This window comes from Aedes albopictus, chromosome 3, assembly GCF_035046485.1.
Source record: "Aedes albopictus strain Foshan chromosome 3, AalbF5, whole genome shotgun sequence".
Taxonomy (NCBI): domain Eukaryota; kingdom Metazoa; phylum Arthropoda; class Insecta; order Diptera; family Culicidae; genus Aedes; species Aedes albopictus.
The window spans coordinates 23747184-23761264 of NC_085138.1; the positions used below are offsets into that span (position 1 = coordinate 23747184).

The 14081-nt window shown below is 48.8% G+C and overlaps 1 protein-coding gene across 1 annotated transcript; it reads left to right on the top strand.

Moving 5' to 3' along the window:
- Nucleotides 1–1944: 1944 nt before the first annotated feature.
- Nucleotides 1945–13395, top strand: LOC109418349 (tetratricopeptide repeat protein 28). The gene is made up of 6 exons (XM_019692537.3): nucleotides 1945–4118; nucleotides 4268–8247; nucleotides 8307–8446; nucleotides 8503–8685; nucleotides 9022–10365; nucleotides 10426–13395. The coding sequence occupies exons 1-6, from the start codon at nucleotides 4077–4079 to the stop codon at nucleotides 12714–12716; spliced, it is 7980 nt and encodes a 2659-aa protein (XP_019548082.3). The 5' UTR covers nucleotides 1945–4076; the 3' UTR covers nucleotides 12717–13395.
- The last annotated feature ends 686 nt before the right edge of the window (nucleotides 13396–14081 follow it).

The following is a 14081-nucleotide window of genomic DNA, read 5'->3' on the forward strand; positions in this document are numbered from 1 at the left end:
TGTGAATATGTCGAGAGTAGGATTCGATCTCAAGTCCTCGGCGTTATAGTCACGGGCTTTAACCATCACACAAAGTCCGTTCCACTCTAGAAGACGACTGACGGTAATTTCTTGAATAAATTACAGGAGAAATTTCAGAAGAAAGTCTGGAAGGAACTCGGTGGAGCTCTAGTAGAAATTCCAGAAGTAACTCCTGTAGGAACTCTGTGAGAAATCCCACGTGCAACTTCTGAGAAAATCGCAACATGAGCACCAGCCTTACGACCGTAAATGGCTACCGAAACAACCAGCATCTTAAGGAACGTTCACAATTTATGTCCAACATTTGGAATAGGGGAGATCTAGGAAAGTGTGACAGTAAGTAGATCACAGACAGAAAAATAGCGCGACAAAGGGGAAAGAGGGAGATTTTGAAATCTCGAAAAAGCGATGGACGTAATAAATTAAGCTTCCCTTATACAGAGAATACCTTCAAACACGTTCCCATCAATCACTACCTCAGCATTAACAACATTAGGCCTGCCTCTGATTCTACCCGTTATCAGGTACTTCGTTTTGATGGAGTTAATCGTCAAGTGCATCATCGCTGTCTCTATCTTTAGAGGAGCATGAGCTTACTCCACTGCCCTATGATCGATGAGATAATCCTTCTGTACTTTGCGCACTCTATTCTGTGCCCCTTCTTATAGATTGGGCGTATGAGATCATCCAACCAGCTAATGATCAATCCTTATCCCCCAAATCTTTACAATAATCTGGTTAATTGATTAATGTAGCTGTTCGCTTCCGTCCTTAAAAATAAGTACGACCGGGATCTCATCCTTCCCAGCAGCCTAGATGTTTTGCAGCTCCTTATGGACATTCTTAACATCATCCAGTGCTGGTGATTCCACTGCTGGGTGCTCCTTCACTGCTACCATTCAACAAATCTTCGAAGCTCTTTTTCCACCTGACTGTCATCATTGTTTTGTCTGTCAGCAAATTTCCTTCCCGGTCGTTGCACATTACGGATACTAGCACAGGCTTGTGCTACGCACCATTGACAGTTGCGTAAAATCGCTGCATATCCTTCCTGTCCATACTTTCGTTTCTCTTCTGTTCTTGCCACTCTGTACCGCTTCCTGCTGAACCAGGTACCGGCCACTAGCTTTCGACTTCCGGCAGCATTATTTTCATTCGTCACTCGTTGGAACTCATCTTCGAATCAACCATTATGATGGTGTTACTGAGCGGTGTATATCACCTCTTGTGCTGTTGTTGTCATGGCTTCATGAACAAGCTGTTCACACCTCCAGATTGGTTGGTCTCTGATGGTACTGTGCAGCAAACCCTTCGGCTGACAAGCGTTGGATATTGGAACGCATGGTTTTGTTGTTTCTTGAACTCGTGACGCTGGATAAGCGAGCCCGAATAGGCCTTTTCAGTTGACAGGTCCACGCATGCCACTGTTTACAACTGCTGAACAAAGGCGCAAGGTCCGAGGTAGACTAAGTGCTCCACCACCTCGAAAGTGTCCCCATCTATTGCAACACTGTTGTCTAGACTTGCCTTGTCGTTCGCAGTTCATCCATATACTTCACAAACACGTTGAAGTTCACCATCAGTCTTTGCGGCTTCACGTTTCAGGCGTGTGTACAGTTCTATCTATCAGCTTTCCTGATCTGCCGTTTGCAGCATAGTTGTCCCATGTTAATAGAGATTCCCATAGAACATGGGGCAACTATGCTGCACACGGCAGTAATGTTCTAGCAATAATATACATGGCATCCGCAAAACAGACAAATCGACCGGATTTCGGGATTCCAGTATCATTTAATTCAAATGTGTAGCTGTACCTCTGTTCAACTCTCTATTCAAACATTTCAAAATAACTCTTCGATCTTAGCTTCAATCGAAGAATAATCCCTGCAAGCCTCCATTGATAGCAATTGATCCGTGGTGAATCGGGCACATATGGCGTCTCGAAATTCCAATCCATCGGCGATCGTACGCTCGCCAATGGGGCCATGGCGATCAACCTAGCCATAGCCTCAGCCAAGAAGGGTCTGAATAACAACAAAACATATCACAAAACAAACTGCTCATTTACGGCATCACTGTTTTCCCCTGGCGAAATTGATTTCCGCTGGTTGCGTCGCCCCTCGTTCCAACGCCTCTCCGAATGCTATCACTCAGCGCGCTGCTTTCTCACCGACCGATCGATCGTACGCTTTTCTTCTCCTCTGGATCACCAAGGTACGGACGGACGCCCGAACAAAAACCAAACCGCCTTCCAATCTACGGCCTACCTACCTGCTTCGTTGGCCCTCTTCTGCTGCATCGCCTTTGCCTTCGCCTTCTCCTCCTGCTCCTTCGCTTTGCTCCGCCCTGCCCAAGAAAAGAAAACCCTTATCAAAATTCCATTATCTATTTCGGTTTCAACTTTCCGCGCTGCCCTCGCCGCTGGGTCTCGTTCTTTCCCCGATCCAAGAGGTTTGCGATCGATCCACTTCACTTTGCCACAAAAGGGAGAAGAAAGCCTTTATCCGGATGATGAAGATGATGATGGCCTTGCCAAGAGCGCTTGATGCCTGCGCGTTGCGTCGTCTCCTTGCTTCTCGCTACTGCTTCAGCTGTTGTTGGTCCGTTCGTTCCTTGGACTTCTTCGTCCTCTGTCCACACACAACACTTCGATCGGGACAACCTCGGCGGGCGCGAAGGAACATCGAGACCCAACAGCAGATTAATTAGCGCTGATTAGATCGTTTCCCTTCGCGCGCTTGCCCCGTCGCCGTCGTACGCGAGCACTCATACCCAGACCCACACACCCAAGCACCCTTTCCTCCGGCACCAATACCACCACGCGCGTCGACTCGATCGTCAGCTACCAAACTTCCAAACTTGGGCGGCGAAGATCGGACGCGAGCGGTGACAAGGGAAAAAATGTATCCAATCTCCTTCTGACGGCGCGCGGCTCCTTTCCGCCGTCGTCCCGTGGGCCCGGCAAAGGCCCGCAAAGATGCGCGAAAGAAGCATTCTTGAAAAATTACACCCGTGCAAAACCGACATCCGATTAATTTCCTTCTTCTGCTCGCTCGATCGCTCGATTCGGCAGCAACCGAACAAGCGACGAACCCGCTCAATTCGACTCGGCATTTGTTCGGCTCTCTCGCACGCTGAACGATCGCGCAAGAGCAAGAGAATAAATTGCGTGTCGTGGAGAGAACCGAGAGATGGAGAAACCAAGAGAAAGAGACTACAATGAAGCTGGATAACTACAATTTGATCGGTCGTTGGAACAAGTGCAGTGCTGCCAGCTGCCTGCATCAACGAACACGATCATCAAACTGATAATACTTTTTTAAACGTGAGCCTCGGTCTCTCCAAGCGTACACTTACACGCGGTAAATTACAGTACCTGAATGCTTTCCCTTCACCAAGGTTCTGAGCTGTGCGCTGTCCTCCAGAGTACCAAGAAACTCTCACTAAAAGATAGTGGTAGGTAATTGCGATCGGTCGGTCCATCGAAGAAAAAACAGGGTTACACGCGAAATTGGTTCGAAAGAAAGCCGGAAAAAATTGATGCTTTCGATCGATCGACCGCGGAGAGAGAGTAATGACCAAAACGAAGCGAAAGAGCAAAATCATGCGGTAAAGATGATAGCAATCATAATAATTGATTACACGTATACTTCCTTCAATTTATTTATCAAAATCTTCACCGGTATTCGTTCCGTCCGAGTTTGGTTGGGTGAAACCGCCGACAAAAAATTGTACAAGAAGACATTGCTGCGCTGCTGTTGTAATGTGCCACGAAGATGGGTGGAAAGAAAATGAGGTAAAACGATCGCGCGAGAGCGGGAGAGAGAGAGAGTAATCGATCGCGTGAGAGATTTTCACCGCGAAAGCTTCGTTTTTCGTTTGAAAGACCACCTTTCGGGTCCAAACTCTCGACTCTCGTGATCAGTTCAGTTCCGACCGACAACCGCGAAAGGCAGACCCCACGATCGGTGCCGTTCCGTTGCGCGATCACCAGTTTCACTCACTCTCTCTCTCCGCGCGGTGGACTTTCTTTGCGCTTCTCTGCTCTGTGTTCGATGAGGGCACACAAGCTCCAACTGTCCGAGTTTATTTTTTCGGTACGTCGTATAGCCTAGTTCCATCATTCCATTCCGACAGGGTAGAAAGAGACACACAAGCACACGAACCCCATAATTACCTGTCGCGGACCCTAAAAAGTGGACGTTGTTAACGTGTTGTTTTTTCGATTTTTCTTGTGTTTTTCCAGAACGAACCGGAAGGCACGCCGGAACTACCGGCCGCCAATCGAGCGCTATTCCTGGAGAAAGTGCGCCAATCAAACACTGCCTGCCAAAATGGGGACTTCACCACGGCAGTGCAGCTCTACACCGATGCCCTGGCATTGGACCCCAGCAATCACATTCTCTTCAGTAATCGATCAGCGGCTCGACTCAAGCAGGGTCAGTTTGCATTGGCCCTCCAGGATGCCACAAGGGCCAGAGAGCTTTGCCCTCAATGGCCAAAGGCCTACTTTCGACAAGGTGTTGCGCTGCAGTGTCTCGGACGATACGGTGAAGCACTGGCAGCATTCAGCTCGGGTCTCGCTCAGGACCCCAACTCGAAGCAGCTGCTCGCAGGACTTGTGGAGGCCTCGATCAAGAGTCCTCTACGTCATGCCCTCGAGCCAACGTTCCAGCAGTTAAAAGCCATGAAACTCGATCAGTCGCCGTTCGTAGTGATATCAGTGGTGGGACAAGAATTACTCGGTGCCGGTCAGTACCATTCCGCAGTGACAGTGCTAGAATCGGCCCTCCGGATAGGGTCGTGTTCCCTCAAGTTACGAGGGTCAGTGTTCAGTGCTCTCAGTTCGGCCCATTGGGCGCTAAATCAATTAGACAAAGCTATCGCGTATATGCAACAGGACTTGGCTGTTGCGAAGAGTCTTGGTGATACCGCGGGTGAATGTCGTGCTCACGGGAATCTCGGTTCGGCTTACTTCAGTCAGGGTTCGTACAAGGAAGCCCTTACATCTCATCGTTATCAACTTGTCCTGGCAATGAAGTGCAAGGACACTCAAGCAGCCGCAGCAGCTCTCACATCTCTAGGACATGTCTACACCGCTATTGGAGATTACCCTAATGCTCTAGCCTCCCACAAACAGTGCGTTCAACTGGTAAAGCAAATGGGTGATCGACTCCAAGAAGCTCGCGAAATTGGAAATGTCGGTGCAGTCTATCTAGCCATGGGCGAATTTGATTCCGCCGTCGATTGCCATACTCAACATCTGCGACTAGCACGTAAGCTCGGTAACCAAGTAGAGGAAGCTCGCGCTTACAGCAACCTCGGTTCCAGCTATCACTACAAGCGCAACTTCACTCAAGCGATTACCTATCATGAAAACGTCCTTCGAATAGCGCAACAACTTGGTGATCGTGCCATCGAAGCCCGTGCTTATGCCGGGCTTGGCCATGCCGCTCGCTGTGGCCATGACTTCCATCAAGCCAAACGATGGCACGAAAAACAGCTCGAAATGGCCTTGGCAGCTCGCGACAAAGTCGGCGAAGGTCGGGCGTGCTCCAACCTTGGTATCGTCTACCAACTTCTCGGGGAACACGATGCCGCTCTAAAACTTCATCAAGCCCATTTAACCATCGCCCGCCAATTACAAGACAAAGCCGGAATGGGACGAGCCTACGGAAACATCGGCAACGCATACTCCGCTGCAGGGTTCTACGAACAAGCCATCAAATACCACAAACAAGAATTGATAATCAGCAAAGAAGTGCACGATCGCAGCGCAGAGGCCTCCACTCACGGCAATCTAGCTGTAGCCTATCAAGCACTGGGCGCTCACGACATGGCCCTGATGCACTATCGAGCCCACCTGAACATTGCTCGGGAACTGAAGGACACTGCAGGCGAAGCCTGTGCTCTTCTCAATCTCGGAAACTGCCTGAGCTCGCGTCAAGAATTCGCTCAGGCCGTCCCATATTACGAACAATACCTGATGCTCTCCCAAGAGCTCGGCGACGTCGCCGCCGAAGGCAAGGCATGTCACTTTCTCGGCTACGCCCACTACTGCATCGGCAACTACCGTGAAGCAGTCCGATACTACGATCAGGACTTGGCCCTCGCCAAGGACCTCCAGAACAAAATGAACATGGGACGAGCCTATTGCAATTTAGGTCTGGCCCACTTGGCCCTAGGAAACACTGCCGGCGCTTTGGAATGTCAGAAATATTTCCTAGCAATCGCCCACATGACGAACCACCTTCCCGGGAAATTTCGAGCCCTTGGCAATATCGGAGACGTGCTCATCCGAATGGGCGATGTTGACGAAGCGATCAAGATGTATCAACGTCAACTATCGCTTGCTAGGCAAGCACGGGAACGCGGAATGGAAGCTGCTGCTTGCGGAGCACTAGGACTAGCTCATCGTCTTCTAAAGAAATTCGACAAAGCGTTGGGATACCACACGCAAGAACTGACGTTAAGGCAGGAGATGGGCGATCTGCCTGGCGAGTGTCGAGCCCACGGTCATCTGGGGGCGGTTCATATGGCACTTGGAAACTACACTCATGCGGTCAAGTGTTACCAGGAACAGTTGGAAAGGGCACAAGAACTGCAGGATTCGGCGGTGGAAGCTCAAGCTTTCGGCAATCTGGGCATCGCACGGTTGAACATGGGTCATTACGAAGACGCGATAGGGTATTTGGAGCAACAGTTGGGCACACTAGAGCAAGTGAATACCCCGACGGCTCAACACGATCGCGCCAGAGCTCTTGGGCATCTAGGGGACTGCTACGACGCACTCGGAGATTATCATGCGGAGGCGATCAAGTGCCACGATCGTCATCTAGCGTTGGCGATCGCACTACAGAGTCCACGCGATCAGGAACGTGCCTATCGGGGATTGGGTAATTGTTACAAATCGGTGGGAAATCTGCAAGAAGCTTTAGTGTGTTTGGAGAAGAGATTGGTAGTGTCGCACGAGTTGGGTAATCCGGAAGCGAAGGCCGCGGCCTACGGTGATCTGGGAAGTATTCACAGTGCTCTGGGGAATTACGAACAGGCGATCAACTGTTTGGAACATCAGCGAGATATTGCGAGGGAGTTGGGTGATCGTGCGTTGACCTCCGATGCTATAAGTGGACTAGGTGCAGTGTTCCATCAAATGGGAGACTACGAAGGGTCGCTGCGTTTGCACAAACAGGACTTGGACTTGTGTGAAAATATGGGTCACGCTGCTTTGCAAGCAAGATCCTGTGGCAATTTGGGATCAGTGTACGAATCGTTGAAGAACTATGCCGAATCAGTGAGATATTTTGAAAAACAGTTATCCCTAACGACCGATCGATTAACGAAGGCCCATGCATGTTTGTCGTTGGGTCGAGTTTATCACACTATGGAACAAGTGACTCAGGCAGTTAGTTTCCTGCGACAAGGATTATCCATCGTACAATCGTTGAACAAACTGGAAGATGAAGCAAAGATCCGTTACCGCTTGGGTCTTTCACTGCTTGCGTCTGGAGATGAAGACAACTCACGGCAGCAGATGGAAAGCGCCGCGCAGATCTTAGAGTCGATCAGAAGTGATCAAGTTACACCCGAAGCTAGGACCAATTTGTACGATCTGCAGACGTCCTGTTATCAAACGTTACAAAGAATCCTTATCAATATGGGACGAAATGAGGAAGCCCTGGTTGCGGCAGAACGGTGTCGCTCAAGGATGGGCGCTGACTCGAACCAAAGCGCGGAGAATTCATTGAACAATCGAAAAACCCTGCTGACTTGTAGCGAGTACATCTTCGATACGGTCAACAAGAGCAAGACCAACATCATCTACTACAGTTTAGCGGGCAGTGAACTTTACGCGTGGTTCCTGTCGCCACAGAAGAGGATCGTGCGCTTCCACGTGGCGAAGATCGACGAGCAGACACTGCAGATGAAGAAGAAACCCGCAGGCGGTGAAAACGGAAACGGGTGTGAAAGTTTATTGGATCAGTATATCAATTTTGTGCGCGACAGTTTGGGTGTGAACTCCGGAAGTGTGCTACAGGAGGGCGACGGAAGTGGTTGGAAATCGTCGAATGAGAACCTGATCGACGATTTTGCTAATGAGCGTGCCGGTTTCCTGCGGATGGTGAATAGGAACCATTTGTTGAACTCGAGTAACTACTCGTTGAGTTCATTGTTCAGCTTGGGAAGCGTCGGTGGATCGGTGGCCAGCTTGCAAGGATCTACCAGGTAAGTTCAGAAGAGAGTGTTTTTCTTAAGATCAGTATTGATGTGCCTGATTCTTCCAGATCCATTGGAAGCCTGCAAGGATCGACGAGATCTCGACGATCCAATATGCTCCCACCATGGCAGGGTCCATCTTGCCTTCATGTACTGTACAACCTACTATTGGCACCATTCGAAGATCTACTTCCTGACATTAGTACCAGTAAGTTAGAAAGCTACTTGAACGTCGAAACGATTCTAAGATATTCTAATCCACAGCATCCAGAATAGGTCGTCGTGAGCTGATATTGGTTCTGGAAAAGGAACTGTACCTTGTACCGTTCGCGATCCTTCGAAGTGGAGATGAATCGGGCGAATATCTATCCGAGCGATGTTCCCTTCTGACAGTTCCATCGCTCCATACTTTACGGCAGAAGAGCCGGACCAAAACCCGGGAGCCTGGTAAGTGTTCAATTTCTGTTGTGCCTATTAGTCTTAGTAACCAACTCGCAAACAGCTAGCTAGACAAACGGACGCCTGCAGAATCCAAGAGACTCGATTCATGCTTTATAGGGCAAGTTACGCTGCATTTGAACAGAAGGCCAGACGCATTAACAAATAGACAACTTCATCTTTTTGGACAGAAGATTTCAAAACCACCGATTTTAACGACAACTGCAATTTCGAAACAATCATTATCTGGACAACTTGACGAACAGACAGCTTATGAAACTATCAGACTCCCATTGCTATTTCCTGTTTCTTAACTCTTTTCCTTATTCGACATTCCATTTCCAGCTGAAGGCCTGAACAGTGCCCTGGTCGTCGGAGGACCGAAGATCCCATCGTCCCTGTCGGACACCTGGGGCTGGAGTGAATCACCAGCCTCGCTCCAGGAAGCCGCCATGGTTTCGGACATGCTCAACACCAAACCCCTGGTGTCCTGCAGCGCCACCAAGGAGACCATCGTGTCCGAACTAACCTCAGCTGAATGTGTGCATTTTGCGGCGAACGTAAGCTGGAAGCTAGGCGCCGTCATTCTCAGTCCAGGTGAAGTCCTGGATTCCCAATCGCAGAAACGATTCTACCCGAACTCTTCGGGAGAAATAGAAAACGACGAGGACAATGCCGATCTGTCCTCGACCAATATGGAGATCCCTCCACTGTCGGACTTCATTCTGAGTGCTGCAGATCTGTTGGCCATGAAACTGAGTGCCAAGCTGGTGGTGTTGAGCTCGTACCACTCTGTTGAACCGATTACTGGAATTGGAGTGGCGAACCTGGCTGGCAGCTGGCTGTTTGCAGGCACTGGAGCCGTCTTGGTTTCCCTGTGGCCTGTTCCGGAAACGGCAGCAAAGATTCTTCTTAGGGCCTTCTATTCGGCCCTCTTACAAGGAACGAGAGCTGCTAAGGCCTTGGCAGAAGCCATGCAGACTGTTCAACATACGAAACACTTTGCCCATCCTGCTAACTGGGCCGGATTTATCTTGATTGGAGGAAATGTTCGACTATCTAACAAAGTTGCCTTGATCGGGCAGGCCTTGTGTGAACTAATGCGAACTCCAGACAAATGCCGAGATGCTCTTCGCGTCTGTCTGCATCTCGTAGAAAAGAGTCTACAGCGTATCCACCGAGGACAAAAGAATGCCATGTATACGACCCAGAAGAGTATCGAGAACAAAGCCGGTCCAGTGGTTGGCTGGAAAGATCTTCTGATGGCCGTCGGATTCCGCTTCGAACCGGCAGCTAATGGAATCCCTTCGAGCGTATTTTTCCCACAGACGGATCCAGAAGATCGCTTGTCCCAATGCTCGGCAAGTTTACAAGCCTTGCTAGGCTTATCACCTACCACTCTGCACGCTCTATCGAAGTTAGTCAACAACGCGGAGATCGCTGACGAGATCATCGGAGTCATGCGAAACGTGGTGGCACAGTTCCCATCGAAGGGAACCATCGACAACGAAAGCATCGACATTCCGCTGAGTGTGCGTTTGTGGAGAGTATCCGGCTGTCACGAACTGCTGGCCTCGCTTGGATTCGATCTGATGGAAGTCGGACAGGACCAGGTGACACTAAGAACCGGAAAGCAGGCCAACCGTAGGAACTGTCAGTTTGTCCTGCAATCGCTGCTTGCATTGTTCGGTAAGGTTTAAAGTGACTTCTTTTAAGAAATTATTCATCTAATACTAGTTTTTCTTGCAGATACCCAAGAAGCTCCCAAGAGTCTCGGAATCGAATCCAGCAGCAGTTCTGAATCCTTGAACGAAGACACGTCCGACGATCCGCAAACTAAGGCACCAAGCCCAACGCCTACAGCTCCGGAACAGCAACGTAGCGTCTCCCCAGCCGGAACGGTCAAAAGTCAAGCCAGCTATAACTTCCCGCGACCCCCGTTACCGTTTCGACGGGTTCCATTCCTGAGTACCCGAAGTGCCTTTATTTCGTACGTCCGGAGACGCGGTGAACCCGACGGAGGACAAACAGAATCGTCCGGCCAGGTTCCCATCGGCGGCCAACAAGCTCAAGCGCAGTCACAATCGACTAACAACGCGGCTAATTTGGATTCTAGTCTGGCGAATACAACGGACAGTGAGCTATCGGATGGATACACAACTCAACAGATCCTCATGAAGAGCGACCACTTGGCAAAGGGACTAGGATATTCGAGTCTACGAGGAACCATCAAGGTGTCTCGGCCTGGTGGTGGTGGAGAAAGTGACGCAGCGTTTACACCGAGCCCACCAGTGACAATTCAGAACGTAGATCCCAATGTATCATTGGCATTGGCGCACCAGACCCGGATACGTAATCTGTACACAAACAACGGGCTGGGTGCCTACGGTCACGAAACAGTCCGCGAAGGTCATCATCATCAAAATCCCAATTTGCGACGACCTGATAGCTCAAGCTCTGCCAGTTCTGCTACCGATTGGGAAGGTTCCGGACATGCTACTGTGCTTCGAAGGGCCAATCAAGGACACCACAATCTACCACCTCTTCCGCCACCCCGGCAAACTTTACCGATGGTTGATAGTTTAAGACCTTTGGCACCTCTGGCACCAGTGTACAACAACATCACCGGTGGAGCCGTTGGAAAGGCCCAGGCTAACGGAAAGACCCTCAACGTACTGGAATCAACCAGTTCCGATTCTGAATTTGAGCGTAGCTTTGATCTACCATCAAGTTCGAATGCCGCTTCCATTAGCAGTAAACTGACCAGCTTAGCGCACAGTTTACAAAGCATGCGAAGTCGCAAGTTGAAGATGCAGCCTGTTCAACAACCATCAGCGCACGGAACCTCAACCATAACTCGTAGCAAGATGGTCGATCAGTTCTCGTTCATGGACCGGCTGAGCTGTCGGACGGAAATCTCTTCTTCAAGCTTAGGAAGTCACGCGGCACCTCCGAGGAAGCCCCTCTCCACGCTTCCGGATGACGAGAGGACCTTGAACCTGAATGCCAGCAAACTGTATTTCAACCCTACGGAAGCGGAGATTATTCCTCTAACTGAGACACCAGCTGATCTTGGACTAAACAAAGCACCCACCGCAAGCATGTCATCTAGCGTCCCTTCGACCAGCGGTACTTCCAAGGAGAAGGCCAACAACAAAAACATCCAGGATTCGATTCTACGCCATATGAGTCGCGAAATGACCCCGACCATCTCGGAAGTCTACCATGAGCGCAACATCGGACTAGGCCTAGCTCCGTCCTTATCGAAACTTCTCCTCAGCAAGAATTACGAGGACTCTCCAGACATCAAGTCCTCAACTGCGGCCTCCATGCTCAACAAACCAAGTGCCCTGACGGTCGGAAACCTCGCCGAGGCGATGAACGAAATCGAAATGAATGCCACCACCTCCACAAAACTAGAAGAAGGTCAATGCACGATCTGCAATAGTCCTTCCGATCTCCTATGCGGATGTAGCACCACCTCAACGGTAGCGGCCGTAGCGGCCATGACCGCAGCCCTGGGAGCAAACACCATCACCAAGAAGTCCAACTCGAAGCCATGGCTTAGCAACGTGACGCCGAACATCGTGAAACCCGGCGATCTTACCACGGCGGACATCCTCGAGCAACAGAAACAGCTCAAGTCCACGGTCAGCGGTCTGACCAGCAACATGTCCTCGTCGACGGAGAACTCGCTATCCACGGTGGTGAAACGAGGCGGAAGTCCCTTCTCGGACCTGTCCCGCCGGGATGAAGGCGACGGCCGAAGCGTGGCGGATTCCCAGTGTTCGGGAAGCTTCCGGACCGACATAACCGGATCCACGGTGACGGTCACCACTTCCAAGAGTCAACAGTCGCAGATTACGGTTAGCGCACAGCCCAGCGGGAGTGGAACCCAGCAGGGTGGGGCTGGAAGTACTAGCGGACAACAGCAGCAGCAGCAGCAGCAACAGGTTGCACAAGCGCAACAAGTTACGGCTGTTGGGGGACCCTCTATGGCAAACCCTAATCAACGGAGTAAATACATTATCGATACGTAGGAAACTGTTAATTGTATAATACAACCATTAGGTTAGAATCCGCAAATATCCAAGACCATCTTAAATTGATTAAAATACTATAAAACCAGTCAGTATTCGATTCGATTTGAAGAACCTTTGACAGCATTTTAAACAACTTAAAAAGGCTTTGGTGTCTGCGGAAGGAATATCTTCTGTGTAAAAACATTCCAAGCTTTCAAAAGGCTACAATTGTGACGTACATGCTAGGTTAATGAGACATTTGCTTGTCCATGCAAATGATCACACTGTGTATACCCGACTTATGTTTTTATCAATGTAGGATAAAGATTTTATCTAGTTTTAAGACTGACATTCAACAACAACGAACTGATTAGGTTATGTTTTTAAGAAATTTAGCAACTAAGTAGAGATTACATATTTAGCTGCTTTCAAAAGCCAATTTGAGATTAGTATGATAGTGGTAGAGGAATAAAGTACGACGAAGGCGGAGATCGCGAGAAAATGCGTTGAACAATGTGTAAAAATTTGCCTGCCAAGAAACCTTGATTTTAATACTCTTTTCATACGGATAAGTATACATACATATTATTTAGATAGTGAAATTGAAAGTTTTATGGTTTTAAAGTGCATTTTGAAGTGTATAAAAAACAAAACTGTAATTTATAACGAATAGCTTTCTAATTAATAAATGGTTTTATGCAACTATGAAGCTAATTTTAATGTTGAAAGAAACTTCAAAAAGTAATAGACTGTAAATTTTTAATTGATATTTTGTTCAATTCTTCGTTACCTTTCTCTGTGGCACACTCACTCTCACGCACAGTTTTATGGCTGAGTGGTGTGTGTTTGCTGCCGGGCCACATTCGAAGCAGAACACAGTAGCGCACATTTTATTGAAGATGTGTTCGCAGAGCTGTTTATCAGTGCATCTACTGCAACTCTGTCGCTGCCTAAGGATTTCTCAATGAGTTCCCTATACTCTGAGCTCTTGACCGAAGGATCCTTCTTGATAAGGACGTAGCTGTTATATTTTGTACAATACGTTAAAAAAAATTGCCTGATCTAAATAAATCAAAGGGGTACTGGTAGCGATGAGCAATTTCTGGAAAATTAAAGTTGTTTAGACTATAATTTCCTGGTTTCTGTATGAGTCCTTTTTAAATTATCTCCCTATACTATTTGCCGGAGGAATTCTTCCAGAAATTCCTCAAATAATTTAAAAAAAATCATCAGTTAAACCTGGAGAAGTTTTTAGGTGCATCCCTGAAAAGATGTATGAGGGATTTCTAAAATTTCCAAAGAAACTCCTGAATGAATGTTTGAAGACAACCTGAGAGGAATTTCCGAAGAAATAATTTGAAGAATTTCCGGAATAACCCTTGG

What these genes read in the sequence shown, in the direction of transcription:
- LOC109418349 (XM_019692537.3), top strand. Translation starts at nt 4,077, where the DNA reads ATGAGGGCACACAAGCTCCAACTGTCCGAGTTTATTTTTTCG. An exon ending in TGTCCGAGTTTATTTTTTCG is followed by an intron (nt 4,119 to 4,267) that starts GTACGTCGTATA and finishes GTGTTTTTCCAG; the next exon opens with AACGAACCGGAAGGCACGCC. An exon ending in ATCGCTGCTTGCATTGTTCG is followed by an intron (nt 10,366 to 10,425) that starts GTAAGGTTTAAA and finishes TTTTTCTTGCAG; the next exon opens with ATACCCAAGAAGCTCCCAAG.